Below are 20,618 nucleotides of genomic sequence, written 5' to 3' on the forward strand. Positions count from 1 at the left end.
TACATTGAAATTGAAACTGCAATCTACTTTTAGAGTCCATCAGTAAAGAAGATAAGAAGGCTATTACTATTAAAAGGGCCCACCAGTCCAATTACTGTAAAAAGGCTAAATATCATTACATGAGGGTTTTACTTTCAACAATCATATGTAGCAAAACTTTATAATTAGAGATGGGCGAACCGAATAGTAAAGTTCGGCATCCATAACGAACACCTACTGTTCGGGCACGGACACCAAACATGGACTTCACCAGGAAGTCTGTGTTAGGTGTGATGCGAGAAACTCGCGCGAGTCTCTCGCATCAATGTCCGGCACTGCCAAGGCACTCGGGATCGAAGCGTGCGGCTGCATGTAATTCTATGCAGCTAAACGCTCCGGTCCCGAGTGCCGGCGGCAGTGCCTGGTACTGATGTGAGAGACTCGCACGAATTTCTCGCATCACACTCGCAAGTGTGACCCCGGCCTTACTTTTCGGGTTCGGCCCCCCCAAACATCGGGTGCTTGTTGCACTGTCAATGATCATGACAGCGCGGCAAACACTGCTTCTGCAAGGTGGTAAATTCATCACCGCTGGTCAGACAGCCACGGCTCCTACGCTGTCAAAAGACAGCGTGAGCCCGCAGCTATGATCAAAGATATAAAGTTCACCTCCGGTCACTTGTGTCGTCTGATGGGACTACTGCTGCCGCTAATAACAGTGAGAGCAGGAACAGCAGATGGGAGTATTCGTCAGCCAGCACCTGCGCTGTAAATAAATAATAATTTTAAAAAACAGCGTGGGTTCCCCTGTATTTTTCATAACCAGCCAGGTAAAACTGACTGTGGGGGGGGCTGCAACCCTCAGCTGTTAGCTTCAGCAAGGCTGGTTATCAAGAATAGAAGGGTCCCCACTCCGATTTTTTTAATTATTTAAATAAATAATTTTAAAAAAGGGGGTGAGGTCCCCCCCTTTTTGACAAGCAACCTGGTTAAGCAGACAGCTGGGGGGCTTTTATTCTCAGGCTGGTAAGAGGCTGAGGGAGGGACAATATCCATGGCCCAAAAATAGCAGCCCACAGCTGCCCAGAAAAGATGCATCTATTGTAGGGTGGGCTTATATAAGTTACTGCAGCCATGTAGGGCGGGCTTATATAAGTTACTGCAGCCATGTAGGGTGGGCTTATAGAAGTTATTGCAGCCATGTAGGGTGGGCTTATAGAAGTTACAGCAGCCATGTAGTGTGGGTGTAAAAAAAGTTACTGCAGCCATGTAGCGTGGGCTTATATAAGTTACTGCAGCCATGTAGGGTGGGCTTTTCGAAGATACTGCAGCCATGTAGTGTGGGCATATAGAAGATACTGCAGCCATGTAGTGTGGGTGTAAAAAACGTTACTGCAGCCATGTAGTGTGGGCTTAAGTAAGTTACTGCAGCCATGTAGGGTGGGCTTATAGAAGTTATTGCAGCCATGTAGGGTGGGCTTATAGAAGTTACAGCAGCCATATAGTGTTGGCTGATAGAAGATACTGCAGCCTTGTAGTGTGGGCTTATAGAACATACTGCACCCATATATGGTGGGCTTATAGAAGATACTGTAGCCATGTAGGGCGGGCTTATAGAAGATACTGCAGCTATGTAGAGTGGACTTATAGAAGACACTGCAGCCGTGTAGGGTGGGCTTATAGAAGATACTGTAGCCATGTAGGGTGGGCTTATAGAAGATACTGTAGCCATGTAGTGTGGGCTTATATAAGTTACTGCAGCCGTGTAGGGTGGGCTTATAGAAGATACTGTAGCCATGTAGGGTGGGCTTATAGAAGATACTGTAGCCATGTAGTGTGGGCTTATATAAGTTACTGCAGCCATATACGGTGGGCTTATAGAAGATACTGTAGCCATGTAGGGTGGGCTTATAGAAGATACTGCAGCCATGTAGGGTGCGCTTATAGAAGACACTGTTGCCGTGTAGGGCAGGCTTATATAAGTTACTGCAGCCATGTAGGGTTGGCTTATATAAGTTACTGCAGCCATGTACGGTGGGCTTATGGAAATTACTGCAGCCATGCAAAGTGGGCTTATAGAAGTTAATGCAGCCATGTAGAGTGGGCTTATAGAAGTTACTGCAGCCTTGTAGTGTGGGCTTATAGAAGATGCTGCAGCCATGTAGGTGGGCTTATAGAAGATACTGCAGCCATGTAGGGTGGGCTTATAGAAGTTACTGCAGCCTTGTAGTGTGGGCTTATAGAAGATGCTGCAGCCATGTAGGTGGGCTTATAGAAGATACTGCAGCCGTGTAAGGTGGGCTTATAGAAGACACTGCAGCCTTGTAGTGTGGGCTTATAGAAGACACTTCAGCCATGTAGTGTGGGCTTATAGAAGATACTGCAGCCATGTAGGGTGAGCTTATGGAAGATACTGTAGCCATGTAGGGTGGGCTTATAGAACATACTGTAGCCATGTAGGGTGGGCTTATAGAAGATACTGTAGCCATGTAGGGTGGGCATATAGAGGATACTGCAGCCATGTAGGGTGGGCTTATAGAAGACACTGTAGCCATGTAGGGTGGGCTTATAGAAGATACTGCAGCCATGTAGGGTGCGCTTATAGAAGACACTGTTGCCGTGTAGGGCAGGCTTATATAAGTTACTGCAGCCATGTAGGGTTGGCTTATATAAGTTACTGCAGCCATGTACGGTGGGCTTATGGAAATTACTGCAGCCATGCAAAGTGGGCTTATAGAAGTTAATGCAGCCATGTAGAGTGGGCTTATAGAAGTTACTGCAGCCTTGTAGTGTGGGCTTATAGAAGATGCTGCAGCCATGTAGGTGGGCTTATAGAAGATACTGCAGCCATGTAGGGTGGGCTTATAGAAGTTACTGCAGCCTTGTAGTGTGGGCTTATAGAAGATGCTGCAGCCATGTAGGTGGGCTTATAGAAGATACTGCAGCCGTGTAAGGTGGGCTTATAGAAGACACTGCAGCCTTGTAGTGTGGGCTTATAGAAGACACTTCAGCCATGTAGTGTGGGCTTATAGAAGATACTGCAGCCATGTAGGGTGAGCTTATGGAAGATACTGTAGCCATGTAGGGTGGGCTTATAGAACATACTGTAGCCATGTAGGGTGGGCTTATAGAAGATACTGTAGCCATGTAGGGTGGGCATATAGAGGATACTGCAGCCATGTAGGGTGGGCTTATAGAAGACACTGTTACCATGTAGGGTGGGCTTATATAAGTTACTGCAGCCATGTAGGGTGGGCTTATAGAAGTTACTGCAGCCATGTAGAGTGGGCTTTTAGAAGTTACTGCAGCCATGCAGAGTGGGCTTATAGAAGATACTGCAGCCATGTAGGGTGGACTTATAGAAGATGCTGCAGCCATGTAGTGTGGGCTTATAGAATATACTGCAGCCATGTAGGGTGGGCTTATAGAAGTTACTGCAGCCATGCAGAGTGGGCTTATAGAAGGAAGATGCTGCAGCCATGTAGGGTGGACTTATAGAAGATGCTGCAGCCATGTAGTGTGGGCTTATAGAATATACTGCAGCCGTGTAGAGTGGACTTATAGAAAATACTGCAGCCGTGTAGGGTGATCTTATAGAAGATACTGTAGCCATGTAGGGTGGGATTATAGAAGACACTGCAGCCATGTAGGGTGGGCTTATAGAAGATACTGCAGTCATGTAGTGTGGGCTTATAGAATATACTGCAGCCATGTAGAGTGGACTTATAGAAGATACTGCAGCCATGTAGGGTGGGCGTATAGAAGATACTGCAGCCATGTAGGGTGGGCTTATAGAAGATACTGCAGCCATGTAGGGTGGGCTTATAGAAGATACTGCAGCCATGTAGGGTGGGCTTATATTAGTTACTGCAGCCATGTAGGGTGGGCTTACAAAAGACACTGCAGCCATGCAGGGTGGGCTTATAGAAGACACTGCAGCCATGTAGGGTGATCTTATAGAAGACACTGCAGACATGTAGGGTGGGCTTATAGAAGATACTGCAGCCATGTAGGGTGGGCTTATAGAAGACACTGCAGCCATGTAGGGTGGGCTTATAGAAGACACTGCAGCCATGTAGAGTGGGCTTATAGAATATACTGCAGCCATGTAGGGTGGGCTTATAGAAGACACTGCAGCCATGTAGGGTGGGCTTATAGAAGATACTGCAGCCATGTAGGGTGGGCTTATAGAAGACACTGCAGCCATGTAGGGTGGGCTTATAGAAGACACTGCAGCCATGTAGAGTGGACTTATAGAAGACACTGCAGCCATGTAGGGTGGTGTCATAGAAGACACTGCAGCCATGTAGGGTGGTCTCATAGAAGACACTGCAGCCATGTAGGGTGGTCTCATAGAAGACACTGCAGCCATGTAGAGTGGACTTATAGAAGACACTGCAGCCATGTAGGGTGGTGTCATAGAAGACACTGCAGCCATGTAGGGTGGTCTCATAGAAGACACTGCAGCCATGTAGGGTGGGCTTATAGAAGATACTGCAGCCATGTAGGGTGGGCTTATAGAAGATACTGCAGCCATGTAGGGTGGGCTTATAGAAGACACTGCAGCCATGTGGGGTGATCTTATAGAAGATACTGCATCCATGTAGGGTGGGCTGATAGAAGATACTGCAGCCATGTAGGGTGGGCTTATAGAAGACACTGCAGCCATGTAGGGTGGGCTTATAGAAGATACTGCAGCCATGTAGGGTGGGCTTATAGAAGATACTGCAGCCATGTAGGGTGATCTTATAGAAGATACTGCAGCCATGTAGGGTGGGCATATAAAAGATACTGCATCCATGTAGGGTGGGCTGATAGAAGATACTACAGCCATGTAGAGTGGACTTATAGAAGACACTGCAGCCGTGTAGGGTGATCTTACAGAAGATACTGTAGCCATGTAGGGTGGGCTTATAGAAGACACTGCAGCCATGTAGGGTGGGCTTATAGAATATACTGCAGCCATGTAGGGTGGGCTTATAGAAGACACTGCAGCCATGTAGGGTGGGCTTATAGAAGATACTGCAGCCATGTAGGGTGGGCTTATAGAAGACACTGCAGCCATGTAGGGTGGGCTTATAGAAGATACTGCAGCCATGTAGGGTGGACTTATAGAAGACACTGCAGCCATGTAGGGTGGGCTTATAGAAGACACTGCAGCCATGTAGGGTGGGCTTATAGAAGATACTGCAGCCATGTAGGGTGGGCTTATAGAAGACACTGCAGCCATGTAGGGTGGGCTTATAGAAGATACTGCAGCCATGTAGGGTGGGCTTATAGAAGACACTGCAGCCATGTAGAGTGGGATTATAGAATATACTGCAGCCATGTAGGGTGGGCTTATAGAAGATACTGCAGCCATGTAGGGTGGGCTTATAGAAGATACTGCAGCCATGTAGGGTGGGCTTATAGAAGATACTGCAGCCATGTAGGATGATCTTATAGAAGACAATGCAGCCATGTAGGGTGATCTTATAGAATATACTGCAGCCATGTAGGGTGGACTTATAGAAGATACTGCAGCCATGTAGGGTGGACTTATAGAAGATACTGCAGCCATGTAGGATGATCTTAGGCTACGTTCACATTTGCGTTGTGCGCCGCAGCGTCGGCGCCGCAGCGCACAACGCAAACAAAAACGCGGCAAAACGCACGCTAAAACGCTGCGTTTTGCGCCGCATGCGTCGTTTTTGCCCGCAAGTTGGACGCAAAAAAAATGCAACTTGAAGCGTTTCTTGCGTCCAACGCTTGCGGCCATGCGGCGCAAAACGCAGCACAACGCATGTCCATGCGCCCCCATGTTAAGTATAGGGGCGCATGACGCATGCGGCGCCGCTGCGGCGCCCGACGCTGCGGCGCTGACCGCAAATGTGAACGTAGCCTTATAGAAGACAATGCAGCCATGTAGGGTGATCTTATAGAATATACTGCAGCCATGTAGGGTGGACTTATAGAAGATACTGCAGCCATGTAGGATGATCTTATAGAAGACACTGCAGCCATGTAGGGTGGGCTACTATAAGTTACTGCATCCATGTAGCGCTTCTTGTACTGATTAATACAAAAGGGAGTTGCAGGCGTTTAATAATTTATCTTCTAAGGAGTCTTCTGTATGTAAGTGGTATCGCATAATATAATTAATTTATAATTGGAAGTATGCATGATGATTAAAAATCAGCTGCACTATATACTGTGCACTTGTGTTACTATCATTATTTGCATTTTAATAATGTATTGATCCCTATGAGATACCAGCCCTAGACTCACTATAAAAGGCAAAACTAAAATCATTTGCATAGGAAATTACATGAGACATAATTGCAAATGTTCAGTTACTCCTTTACAAACAACATGTCTGGAGTAATGGTATATTATTCTGCCAGTCGTTCCACCCCTGTGGTCAGGAAGTGCCAATATTCAGCATCACCCTCATTTCTCCTTTACCTAACCAGTTTCGTAACCATAGCAACTGAAGATGCCTAGTTTCCACAGCAACACAAAATGAGTGAAGTAAAACAAGAATTATCCGCCCTTTACCATTAGCTCCATTACGTGGCAGCATGTTTATGTTGTGAGATTTAGCATATGGATTGCACTCCAGTCAAAATTAGGGGGACTCTGCTATTACCCATTATGAGTCCTTTAAAATGGCCCAATGAATCAGTGAAATATTGCTCAAGTACTGCGCATGCTGTATGGGGGAGATTACAATAAATACACTGAGTTATGTGCTCGACAATGTCCCAGAAAAGCGGCTATTACAGAGCCCTGCAGGATATTGGAAAGTTTCCTGTAATTTGTCAGAATTTGCCTTTTTCACAGTTTTGCCTAATAATAAACCTGATTGCAAAATCTGCAGCAAAATGAATCATGTGAACTGAGCCAAAGCAGAAATTCTGTGTTAACTCCTACATCGCCAAAAGATTGTCGTCCTTTAAAAACGTAAGGATAAAAATGATATTGGGAACTGAGGCATGGTGGCTCAGTGGTTAGCAGTATTGACTTACAGACTGGAGGTTTTCGGTTCTAAGTAGACCCAGGACATGCATTGAGCCTCCATGTTGGTGTGAGAGTATTTCACTTTTTTCATAAACTCTAACGCTACAGATACACTGTAATATGTATCGCACGACACCAATTCTCAGAAAAGTGGAGTGACAAAACATCTGTGCAATTCGCTGTCCACATTTGGAAACATTTGCTCTGTGTCACAGCCCTCAATGTGACTCCATTGCAAATCACTAGCTGCAATGTTGCAGTGCAGTACTTTGATTCGCCACTAGAGTTCTATGAAAAGTCCCCCAACAAAACCCCTGTGCAGCTCATCCACAACGTGCGGGCACTGGACTAGTTTGCTATACATGAAACAGCGAATTTGCAGACAAGTCATATGCAAATCACATGTGATCCGCACTGAAGTCTATGACAAGTGAGCCATGTGTGATTGGCGACAGAAATCCAACTCATTCGAGAACCTTGGCGACTCTGTGTCAAAGTCACAATGCGACACAGCAGAATGTCACTGTGTATCCCTAGCCTTCAACAGACTTGTGAGATAAGGGGCTTATACTTTTACTCTATAATGTACATGTTTGGCCTGTCTCACAAGGCTGGCGTTTGGTCAGTATTTGTGAGCCATAAACAGGAGTGGGTCCAAATTTACAGGCCGTTAAGTGTGCACACGCTAAGTATTTGGAGCAGAAATGTCTGCATCATTTCTTGGCAGCAAAAAAGATCAGCAAAAAAAGCGTGTTTACATTTTTTACTTATTTTTAGTGCACATTTTTCCCCACTCATTAGTATGGGTGAAATCTGCAGCAAAAACACTTAAAGAATTGACATGCTGTAGATTAAAATCTGCAACAAATCTGCAAGTCACAAATAAGCATCGTGCGCATGAGACTTCAGGATTCTCATTCACTCTCCTAGCATCAGGAGACCCTTCAGGTTTTTGCGACAAATTGCACTGAAAAAAGCAGTAACACCCCCAACGTGTGCACACAGCGTAAGTCTTTCAGTTATACTGTTTTCTTTTTATGTTCCTTTCCTGGTTTTGCTTACAAGTGATGATGGAACATACTGACCAAAATACCACCATGTGAAAATGGCCTTTTTAGCATTTAGAAAACATTTTTCATGTTTTTTGTTGCTTCCATTTTTTCCACCTTGGTGTTGCAGCTAAGGCCGGGGTCACATTATCATATAACCAGTTGCAGCATGCTGCAATTTTTTTCTCATGCCAAATCGGCATGAGAAAAAATTTGCAGATCTGCTCTGCGTCATTGAATATCACTCCTTAATATACGTCAGTGTGAGCGAGCCCTAATCCCTCCCCTTCTGGCAGATGTCAAATTAATGCCTTTTTAGATGAGTCCAATCAGGAACAGGCATTCTGTGAAATGTTTGCTTGTCAATTATCAGATTGTGCAAAAATGTCAGCAAAAACCTGATGATTGTATAAAACACTCACTAGATCGTTCTTTGAAATCATCATTCTTGGCAGTATGTCATCCAGTGAGATGTGAAAAGCACGTGAAGTGTCTATGACATGATATTCTATGAGCCCAGAACCATCATATTAATGATTGTTCTGCGCTGATAGATTTCGGGGCGGCCGTTAAATGACTGACGATCAGCTTGAATAAACCCAACTGACATATGGACCTTTCATCCCATATGTAGATGGCTATAGTGGTTAGCTAGTGTATATGGACCTTTCGTCCCATCTGTAGATGGCTATAGTGGTTGGCTAGTGTCTATCGACCATTCATCCCATCTGTAGATGGCTATAGTGGTTAGCTAGTGTATATGGACCTTTTGTCCCATCTGTAGATGGCTATAGTGGTTGGCTAGTGTATATGGACCTTTCATCCCATATGTAGATGGCTATGGTGGTTGGCTAGTGTCTATCGACCATTCATCCCATCTATAGATGGCTATAGTGGTTAGCTAGTGTATATGGACCTTTCGTCCCATCTGTAGATGGCTATAGTGGTTGGCTAGTGTATATGGACCTTTCATCTCATCTGTAGATGGCTATAGTGGTTGCCTAGTGCATATGGACATTTTGTCCCATGTGTAGATGGCTATAGTGGTTGGCTAGTGCATATGGACCTTTTGTCCCATCTGTAGATGGCTATAGTGGTTGGCTAGTGAATGTGGACCTTTCGTCCCATCTGTAGATGGCTATAGTGGTTGGCTAGTGCATATGGACCTTTCATCCCATCTTTAGATGGCTATAGTGGTTGGCTAGTGTATATGGACCTTCCGTCCCGACTGTATATGGCTATAGTGGTTGGCTAGTGTATATGGACCTTTCATCCCATCTGTAGATGGCTATAGTGGTTGGCTAGTGTATATGGACCTTTATCCCATCTGTAGATGGCTATTGTGGTTGGCTAGTGTATATGGACCTTTATCCCATCTGTAGATGGCTATAGTGGTTGGCTAGTGTATATGGACCTTTCATCCCATCTGTAGATGGCTATAGTGGTTGGCTAGTGTATATGGACCTTTATCTCATCTGTAGATGGCTATAGTGGTTGGCTAGTGCATATGGACCTTTCATCCCATCTGTAGATGGCTATAGTGGTTGGCTAGTGTATATGGACCTTTCATCTCATCTGTAGATGGCTATAGTGATTGGCTAGTGTATATGGACCTTCCGTCCCATCTGTAGATGGCTATGGTGGTTGGCTAGTGCATATGGACCTTTCGTCCCAACTGTAGATGGTTATAGTGGTTGGCTAGTGTATATGGACCTTTCATCCCATCTGTAGATGGCTATAGTGGTTGGCTAGTGCATATGGACCTTTCATCCCATCTGTAGATGGCTATAGTGGTTGGCTAGTGTATATGGACCTTTCATCTCATCTGTAGATGGCTATAGTGATTGGCTAGTGTATATGGACCTTCCGTCCCCTCTGTAGATGGCTATGGTGGTTGGCTAGTGTATATGGACCTTTCGTCCCCTCTGTAGATGGCTATGGTGGTTGGCTAGTGCATATGGACCTTTCGTCCCAACTGTAGATGGTTATAGTGGTTGGCTAGTATTTATGGACCTTCCGTCCCATCTGTAGATGGCTGTAGTGGTTGGCTAGTGCATATGGACCTTTCGTCCCATCTGTAGATGTCCATAGTGGTTGGCTAGTGTATATGGACCTTTCATCTCATCTGTAGATGGCTATAGTGATTGGCTAGTGTATATGGACCTTCCGTCCCCTCTGTAGATGGCTATGGTGGTTGGCTAGTGCATATGGACCTTTCGTCCCAACTGTAGATGGTTATAGTGGTTGGCTAGTATTTATGGACCTTCCGTCCCATCTGTAGATGGCTGTAGTGGTTGGCTAGTGCATATGGACCTTTCGTCCCATCTGTAGATGTCCATAGTGGTTGGCTAGTGTATATGGACCTTTCATCTCATCTGTAGATGGCTATAGTGATTGGCTAGTGTATATGGACCTTCCGTCCCGACTGTATATGGCTATAGTGGTTGGCTAGTGTATATGGACCTTTCGTCCCGACTGTAGATGGTTATAGTGTTTGGCTAGTGTATATGAACCTTTATCCCATCTGTAGATGGCTATAGTGTGTGGCTAGTGTATATGGACCTTTATCCCATCTGTAGATCCAGAGTAGTATATGTATACTGCGTGATATCCCCAGGATGCACTTTTTCAAAGACCATTGCCATTTTAATTATATAAGACAGTACGGACTATGTTGGCTTGTGCAGGGCTCATATCACCATGCAGAGAACTGGTTGTGGGAGCTGCCTGCCCACCAGTACTCAGGTGGTGGACCCGCACATTGTTTTACACCTCAAATAGCAGGGGACACCACACTATGTAAGCAAATGTCATAACTCTTCCCTGGATTGTTTTTATAAAAGCATGTCAATTGTCCATTTTTATGATCTATGCAGTGGATGTGATATTTAAAGGGGTCTTTTAAGATGTTTACAAAGCTGCAGTTGGCCCTCAAAGTAACTAAGATATGTAAAACCGTATACTCGCTCATTTATTCTATCTTCTCGTCCTCTGTCTTCCTGATGACCTTGTGGTCACTTTGGTTGCAGCAGTGACATCGCTATTGGCTGCTGCAGTCATGTGGTGTATATGGGATGAGACCACTGCAGCCACGGTACACAGAAGAGCAGCAGGGAGGATAGCACATGCTTCATTCCAATCATGTGGAAGATTATGATTTTTTTGACTAAGCAGTTCAAAAAACATATTGGGAAATCCCTTTAGTGGTGGTCTAAGTCCTTTAATTATCTTCCTCTAAAATTGACCATCCTGATTGTGTGTGATATTAGATTGAAGGCTCTGTACAAAGGCTGGTGTATATATTATGTACCGTGCTACAGTATTTGCTGGTGCCACATAATCAGCAGGAATTAATAGTAGCACAGCAGTTTGCTTCCACCAATGTGTTCGCAATGATCTTTGGATCCCATTGGCCTGACTGAGATTCTTCTTATTGACATTCTATAGGAAGGGGAACCTAAATCAATGACGATGTTAGATTTTCATACTGGGGGTCTTGAGCAGTTCTAAAGGGGTTTGAACACGTAACAGATATATTGAAGGACATGTATGTTCCACTGAGTTCCCATATGTCACCCATGTAATGTTTCCACATGTACCTATGATATATCAGAAGATCACCCTGGCTGGATATTCCCCTTATTATCCTCACTCTTGGAAGTCATGGACTGTGTAATTGAATTGTATGATTTTAATTGAATTGTTTGATTACTTTCATAGTAATGCAAGGCAGAATACAGCTGGTATGTCAGTACTACAACTGTTTCCCTATGAATAACATTATTGCTCTTTTCTGGATATATGCCTGGGTGCCCGGATTTATGCTGATTACATCCAGAATGTCATGAAGCTTAAAGGATGCGTCCACCCACAACCAATTAATAGTTACCTTATCAAGTGACCTAGAAAAGCAGCTAACAGAAAATGTTTTCGTGGAATTATCCTTGAATAATACATACACTGTTAGGCCGGCCTCACACTAGCGAGTTTTACGGACGTAAGAGCGCAGAAATTACGTCCATAAAACTCGCAAAATAAACGGCACAATTATTCTCAATGGGGCTGCTCCTATTAGCCGTATATTACGGTTCAGTATTATACGGCTTTCTACGGCCGTACAAAATCGCAGCATGCTGCGTTTGTCAGCGTATTGCGCAAAAAAATCGCTAATGAAAGTCTATGGGGGCGAGAAAAATACGGATTCCACACGGACCTGCAGTGTGACTTGCGAGAAAGACGCAGCGGTGTTAGTGAAAAGTCGGTAATTCAATTGCCGGCTTTTCATTTCTCCTGCACAAACCCAACAGGATATGAGACATGGTTTACATACAGTAAACCATCTCATATCCCCTTTTTTTTGCATATTCCACACTACTAATGATAGTAGTGTGTATGTGCAAAATTTCAGCGCTGTAGCTGCTGAAATAAAGGGTTAAATGGCGGAAAAAATTGGCGTGGGCTCCCGCGCAATTTTCTCCGCCAGAGTGGTAAAGCCAGTGACTGAGGGCAGATATTAATAGCCAGGAGAGGGTCCATGGTTATTGGCCCCCCCGTGGCTAAAAACATCTGCCCCCAGCCACCCCAGAAAAGGCACATCTGGAAGATGCGCCTATTCTGGCACTTGGCCACTCTCTTCCCACTCCCTGTAGCGGTGGGATATGGGGTAATGAAGGGTTAATGCCACCTTGCTATTGGAAGGTGACATTAAGCCAGATTAATAATGGAGAGGCGTCAATTATGACACCTATCCATTATTAATCCAATTGTTGGAAAGGGTTAAAAACACACACACACATGATTTAAAAGTAGTTTAATGAAATAAACACAGCGGTTGTTGTAATAATTTATTGCTCTCTCATTCCATTTTCAGACCCTCGCTTGGCAAAACAATAAACACACAAGATACATACCCTCTCTGATGAACTGTCACGTCCCACGAAGTAATCCATCTGAAGGGGTTAACTAATATTACAGGCAGAGCTGCGATAAACCACTCGCTCGTGCCTGTAATCCCCGGGTGCTGAAAGGAAAGCAGTGATCTATACTTACATTCAGTCGCGGTGATGCGCCCCTGCTGGATGTTCTCATGAACTGCAGCCTGGGAACTTTTTCCCACGCTCCAGGTCATATGAGGACATCCACCAGGGGGCGCATCACCGCGACTGAAGGTAACTATAGGTCATTGACCTACATTTCCTTCAGTCGCGGTGATGCGCCCCCTGGTGGATGTCCTCATATGACCTGGAGCGCGGGAAAAAGTTCCCAGGCTGCAGTTCATGAGAACATCCAGCAGGGGCGCATCACCGCGACTGAATGTAAGTATAGATCACTGCTTTCCTTTCAGCACCCGGGGATTACAGGCACGAGCGAGTGGTTTATCGCAGCTCTGCCTGTAATATTAGTTAACCCCTTCAGATGGATTACTTCGTGGGACGTGACAGTTCATCAGAGAGGGTATGTATCTTGTGTGTTTATTGTTTTGCCAAGCGAGGGTCTGAAAATGGAATGAGAGAGCAATAAATTATTACAACAACCGCTGTGTTTATTTCATTAAAATACTTTTAAATCATGTGTGTGTGTGTTTTTAACCCTTTCCAACAATTGGATTAATAATGGATAGGTGTCATAATTGACGCCTCTCCATTATTAATCTGGCTTAATGTCACCTTCCAATAGCAAGGTGGCATTAACCCTTCATTACCCCATATCCCACCGCTACAGGGAGTGGGAAGAGAGTGGCCAAGTGCCAGAATAGGCGCATCTTCCAGATGTGCCTTTTCTGGGGTGGCTGGGGGCAGATGTTTTTAGCCACGGGGGGGCCAATAACCATGGACCCTCTCCTGGCTATTAATATCTGTCCTCAGTCACTGGCTTTACCATTCTGGCGGAGAAAATTGCGCGGGAGCCCACGCCAATTTTTTCCGCCATTTAACCCTTTATTTCAGCAGCTACAGCGCTGAAATTTTGCACATACACACTACTAACATTAGTAGTGTGGAATATGCAAAAAAAAGGGGGATATGAGATGGTTTACTGTATGTAAACCATGTCTCATATCCTGTCGGGTTTGTGCAGGAGAAATGAAAAGCCGGCAATTGAATTACCGGCTGTTCACAGATATCGCGCTGAATGAAATCTAAATACAGAATATATATATATGTGTCTCAATGATATATATATATATATATATATATATATATATATATATATATATATATATATACTGTATATATGTTTTCCCTAACATTTGAGCACATAAGTCCATTAGATGTCGGTTTTGCAAGCCTGCCCGAAAATCTCGCAGTACGGATGCCATACGGATTACATACGGAGGATGCCATGCGCAAAATACGCTGAAACACCCTGACTACGGATCAATATTTTGGGAACATTTCTCTGTATTACGGCCGTAGTACGGACATATAATACGTGGCGTATTGTCTTACGCCAAGTGTGAGGCCGGCCTTACAGGTTGGCTCCTATTACTCCTCTGTAAGGCTAAGTAACAGGGAGAGGCTGTGATAACCTCACATTCATCTTCATGGTAAAACTCCACACTGAAAATGTAAAATCGCTGTTCAGGTGAACCAAGGATAACCGCAGAGAAGCACAATAGAGGAAATAATTTATTAATAATAGTTTTTGTATACGTAATGTTTGTATATAGTTCAAGCTAAGGGATGAAAGTGGCTCATAAGTGGAGAAAGAAGCAGATTTATCTTATAGAATATATTACAAACTTTCTTAGATTTGCCTAAACTAATGATTTATACAAAGTTTGTTGAAAGTACAGTTCCCATTTACCGTATCTATTTGCATATGACTACATAATATGTGTGTACATATCTTCATAATGAGCGATCCACAGTAGCTTGATTGTCGTATTGTAGTCTAATAGAGGTTTTATTTTGCACCTCCTAATGATTTTACAGTTTTAAGTCTGTTTTCATGTCTTTATGTTCCAGCTATTACCTACAGTTCTCCATCCCGTGTACCCAAATCATTGCCTTCCCCCAGCCCGTTTATGTTTTTTATTCTACATCATTAATATTAAGGATGTGAAAGTGTGTGCAGTGAAAGAAGGAGTAATGAAATATTGATGCAGTGATTGTCTCTTTCTCTAGAGTCCATGGTGTTGCTGGGCTCCATTGACTGCGCCCAGCTGGTGTCTTTGCTGCGGTTTCATCTCAGCAGAAAACGTCGCCTACAGCAGCTGAGAGAGAAAGAGAATGGGGGAAGGAAAGAAGTAGAGAACAGCGTGCGATTCCAGGTGAAAAGATGCATTTCATAGTAAGAGTAATACAGTTTCAGGTAGGAGTAGTTACAATAGTCTATGCCTTGCTGAATGGACTGCTGCATTTCTAGATGAATATTAGGTCTCAGCTTCTATCTACCTTTTTTGATACAAAAAGCTGCAGCCCCTGCCTATGGTTGTAAATGCTACATACCGTGCCATTGGGTGAATGAACACTCTGCCATTATAATAAATTGGGCATTTCAACTTACCCAATTTTGCCAGGAGTCAACCCCTCACTCTCTGTTCACTCATTCAACTATTCTGTTCCCCCCATCTTCTAATAAGAAATGCACACTTTTTAAAGAGGTTGTTCATCAGAACAAAAATATATTCCATTGTGTTTGAAATGTTACATCACAACACATATTAACGCACTTTATTTTTTAAATGTGTGATATTCCTTTTTCAGTGTTCTGGCATCTCCATTTACACAGGAGAGAGAACTTCTTGTGCCGACATGTGCCTAGTAATATGTACAATAGAGGCTATCTGACTGGCTCATTTTAATAGCTAGGCAGGTCCCCTCTCCTGTCTGTGTGTCAGTGTAATAATTATAGGGGATAACTCAGGAGACTCTTTGCGTGGAACAAGACAACTACAGGACACAGTTTTATAAGTGGTAAAGTCTATATTATCACACGGTGATTCAAACAGGTGCAGAGAGAAACTCAAGTCCACAACACTTGGTGCAAATAATAAACGAAGCTTAGCAATCTTCAGAGAAAAATGCAATCAAGCAGAAAGTCTATGAAGCTCAGTTATTCTTGAGGATACTTGACACGAATAAATCCTTGTCTTAGTCCAGACACAGACAGATATGCTTATAGGCAGTTCAAATCATATCTTAGCTCAACCAGGGAGGCCTGGTTAATAGTCTCAGGTTATTGCAAAGCAGCAGCAGCTTACATGTCCAGCAAATGCAGATGAAGTAAACACGAGCAGCAGATGAAGGAGGATTACTGGAAACTTGTGTATGCGGCAGGAACTCAGAGCAGAGTAGCTGGATCACCACACAGGTTCACAGGAGCAGGTGTATAGCCAGGGAGTAATCAGAGGTCAGGAGCTGGATGCAAGGCAGATTACTCTAGCACAGACTGAAGGCTGGGGTGGAGTTTTATAGCAGGAAGACACAGTGCACATGAGACCAAAGACGCCATCTTGGAAGAGGGCAGTAATGCACAAAAGGTAAAAAATGTTCAGAGTCCTGACAGTCAGCCATGACTGTGAAGGGGGCTGGCCTAGCTATTGCAATGTGCCTGTCAGCCAGCCCCCTACATACAGATCACTGGTTAGGAGCATACAACGGAAGCTCTCTCTTGAGTTAAGCAAAGAAACGTATATATTATAATATATGTTTCTTTGTTTAACTCAATTTATTAAGCAAACTCTACTCTTGATCATTTGGGGCTATACTGTACAAGTCATTTTCCTTTGTGTGGTAGTAGAGTTTTATGTTCACATGCTGGTATTTTTTTTAGATAGAAACTGAGGAGTCCACATTTTCTTCACCTAAAGTCGGGGAAAATCGAAAACCCCTTAAACCTGCTCTGAAACGCAACCAGAGTAGTCTGATGGAAAATTCCCAAGGTACCTCAAATTCTGCAGTTAGTATCTGATGTCCAGCAAGAGAAGAGCAGAGGAAAAGGGAATGGAAACAAAATTGTGTTCTCTTTTACTTACAGATGATTCTGATCCTTCTGTAGCTGCCTTGAAAAATATATTCTGTGCCAAAGACTTAACTGAGAATATGGAGGTAAGGAGGCAGCCATATTGCCTTGCCTGTGCATAATGCTTTATGCATTCTCATATCTATGTATTCCATTCAGACCTGCTTCTGTCTCGGATATCACTCACCCACTAACCATCCCTCTGCTTTGCCCTTTCTCTCTATTGTTAGTCACCATGTAGTGCTCAAATTTGTTTTCTATGTTGTAACATAAGTCCCCCAAGAATCCTGCATCTGCCTCAAAGGTTAAGGGCAAACGAATACGGCTATGTATTAAGGTAGGTCCACAATTAGTTGCGCTTCCACATCACACCGCCACTAATCTACTGCATGTTCTGCTATGTATGGTATTGTGCTTGTTGAGTCCGTGCATGCGTTGTCTATACCACAAATGCGACCGATCAAGACATTGCTATTAAAATTCTAATGAAATCCTCTACGGATGAGTAATGCTCAGTCAATTCCCTGCTATTATCTATGTGCAGCCCCATATGACTTAAAATAAAACAGCTCTTGTGTTTCAGGGAGAAGACATGGATGAGATCGATACAATGACACAATCACAGGTGAGTCTGCACCAGAATGGGTATTACATTGAGAGCTTTGCTTCTGCTCCTTTATTACTTCATTACATTCAGAAAATGGCACACAGCCTAGCATTAGCTCAGGCCTTTAAAACACAAACTTGGTTTACATATCTAAAATGTCATTGTATAGTTAAAGGAGTCCAAAGTAATGAATGAGTTAACATTATACTACTTATCAAAACCTGCAAGTGTTTCAGTACACTGTGTTTGTACATCGAAGAATGCTCAACATAAATGAGTACACCCCATTTGAAAAGTAAAACTGTAATCAATATCTCACTGAATACAAGAAAAATTTCCCAAATTTTGACAAGACTGAATTTTATAGAACATTTTTAACCCATAACATGTAAGTAAGATTAGTACTATAACTTTCATTGCAAAGTCTTCAGTTATATGCAAATTAGTGGATGCAAAAATGAATACACTCACATCAAAAACGATTAAATCTAGTATTTTGTATGACCTCTATGATTTTTAAGGAGAGCACCAAGTCTTCTGGGCATGGAATGAAGAAGTTGGTGACATATTGCAACTTCTATTTTCATTATCCTTTTAGAGGCTGAATGAGGGATGGAGAGTGAAGCTCTTCTTGTCTCTTCAGAATTCCCCATAGGTGTTTGATTGCATTAAGCTCAGGAGACAAACGTGGCCGCTGAATCACTCTCACCCTGTTTTTCAGAAATACAACAAATGTGCAACAAATCATTGTCATGTTGGAAAAGTGCAAGTCTACCGCACAGAGTAACATAGCAGCATAGTAACATAGTTATTAAGGTTGAAGGAAGACTTTAAGTCCATCTAGTTCAACCCGTAGCCTAACCTAACATGCCCTAACATGTTGATCCAGAGGAAGGCAAAAAAAAAAACATGTGGCAAAGAGTAAGCTCCACCTTGGGGAAAAAAATTCCTTCCCGACTCCACATACGGCAATCAGACTAGTTCCCTGGATCAACGCCCTATCAAGGAATCTAGTGTATATACCCTGTAACATTATACTTTTCCAGAAAGGTATCCAGTCCCCTCTTAAATTTAATTAATGAATCACTCATTACAACATCATACGGCAGAGAGTTCCATAGTCTCACTGCTCTTACAGTAAAGAATCCGCGTCTGTTATTATGCTTAAACCTTCTTTCCTCCAGACGTAGAGGATGCCCCCTTGTCCCTGTCTCAGGTCTATGATTAAAAAGATCATCAGAAAGGTCTTTGTACTGTCCCCTCATATATTTATACATTGACATAAGACACTTTGGTCGCTACGATGGCACGATCCGTGACGCTCCAGCGTCGCTCCATTATCGCTCCAGCGTCGTAGACTGCGGTCACACTTCACAATGCACGGCGCTGGAGCGATAATTTCATGACGTATTTGCGATGTAGAAGCCGTTGGTTACTGTGCGCACATCGTATACAATATCGTGCACACCTTTGTTACACGATGCGATCATGCCGCCACAGCGGGACACATGACAACGAAAGAAAGTTTCAAACGATCTGCTATGACGTACGATTCTCAGCGGGGTCCCTGATCGCAGTAGCGTGTCAGACACAGCGAGATCGTAAGTATATCGCTGGAACGTCACGGATCGTGCCGTTGTAGCGACCAAAGTGCCACTGTGAGACGGTACCCTTAGCCTTCGTTTTTCCAAACTAAATAGCCCCAAGTGTAATAACTTATCTTAGTATTGCAGACCCCCCAGTCTTCTAATAACCTTGGTCGCTCTTCTTTGCACCCGCTCCAGTTCAGCTATGTTTTTCTTATACACCGGAGACCAGAACTGTGCACAGTATTCTAAGTGTGGTCGCACTAGTGACTTGTATAGAGGTAAAATTATGTTCTCCTCATGAGCATCTATGCCTCTTTTAATGCATCCCATTATTTTATTTGCCTTTGTAGCAGCTGCCTGACACTGGCCACTAAATGTGAGTTTGTCATCAGTATGGGTATACTCCCAGGTCTTTTTCATTGACTGTTTTGCCCAGAGTTTTAGAATTGAGCACATAGTTATACATCTTATTAGTTTTACCCAAGTGCATGACCTTACATTTATCCCCATTAAAGCTCATTTGCCATTTATCAGCCCAAGCTTCTAGTGTACATAAATCATCCTGTAATATAAAATTGTCCTCCTTCTCTATTGATTACCCTGCAGAGTTTAGTGTCATCTGCAAATATTGAAATTCCACTCTGTATGCCCCCTACAAGATCATTAATAAATATGTTAAAAAGAAGAGGGCCCAATACTGACCCCTGTGGTACCCCACTGCTAACTGCGACCCAGTCCGAGTGTGCTCCATTAATAACCACCCTTTGTTTCCTATCCCTGAGCCAGCTCTTAACCCACTTAAACTTTTTTTCCCCTATCCCCATTATTCTCATTTTATGTATCAGCCTTTTGTGTGGCACCATATCAAAAGCTTTTGAAAAGTCCATATACACTACGTCCACTGGAACTTACCTCTTCATAGAAATTGATCAGATTAGTCTGACAGGAACGGTCGCTAGTAAACCCATGTTGGTATTGGGTCATGAGGTTATTCCTCTTCAGATACTCCAGCATAGCATCCCTTAGAATGCCCTCCAGGATTTTACCCACAGTAGAGGTTAAGCTTACTGGCCTATAATTACCGAGTTCAGTTTTTGCCCCTTTTTTGAATATTGGCACCACATTTGCTATACGCCAGTCCTGTGGTACAGACCCTGTTATTATGGACTCTTTAAAGATTAAAAATAATGGTCTGTACTTAATTCCTGCAGTACTCGGGGGGTGTATCCCATCCGGGCCCGGAGATTTGTCAATTTTAGTGATTTTTAGACGCCGACGTACTTCATGCTTGGTTAAGCAGGTGACATTTAATGGGGAATTTTTGTTATCACTGATCATTTTGTCTACCATGGAATTTTCTTGTGTAAATACTGATGAAAAAAGTCATTTAGCATATTGGATTTTCCTCATCCTCATCTACCATTTCACCCA

The 20,618-nt window shown here is 43.5% G+C and overlaps 1 protein-coding gene across 2 annotated transcripts in view; it reads left to right on the top strand.

Moving 5' to 3' along the window:
- The window catches only part of CLCN2 (chloride voltage-gated channel 2), a 197,229-nt gene that overhangs the window by 157,508 nt on the left and 19,103 nt on the right, over positions 1–20,618 (top strand). Inside the window, exons 17-21 of one of the 2 annotated variants that reach the window (XM_077290099.1) lie at positions 15,152–15,297; positions 16,803–16,911; positions 17,007–17,077; positions 17,266–17,328; positions 17,575–17,616. In XM_077290099.1, the coding sequence (XP_077146214.1) occupies positions 15,152–15,297; positions 16,803–16,911; positions 17,007–17,077; positions 17,266–17,328; positions 17,575–17,616 (431 nt within the window). The remainder of the gene's footprint in view (positions 1–15,151; positions 15,298–16,802; positions 16,912–17,006; positions 17,078–17,265; positions 17,329–17,574; positions 17,617–20,618) is intronic. The other variant, XM_077290100.1, reaches the window with a different exon arrangement.

This window comes from Ranitomeya variabilis, chromosome 2 (genome assembly GCF_051348905.1).
Source record: "Ranitomeya variabilis isolate aRanVar5 chromosome 2, aRanVar5.hap1, whole genome shotgun sequence".
Taxonomy (NCBI): domain Eukaryota; kingdom Metazoa; phylum Chordata; class Amphibia; order Anura; family Dendrobatidae; genus Ranitomeya; species Ranitomeya variabilis.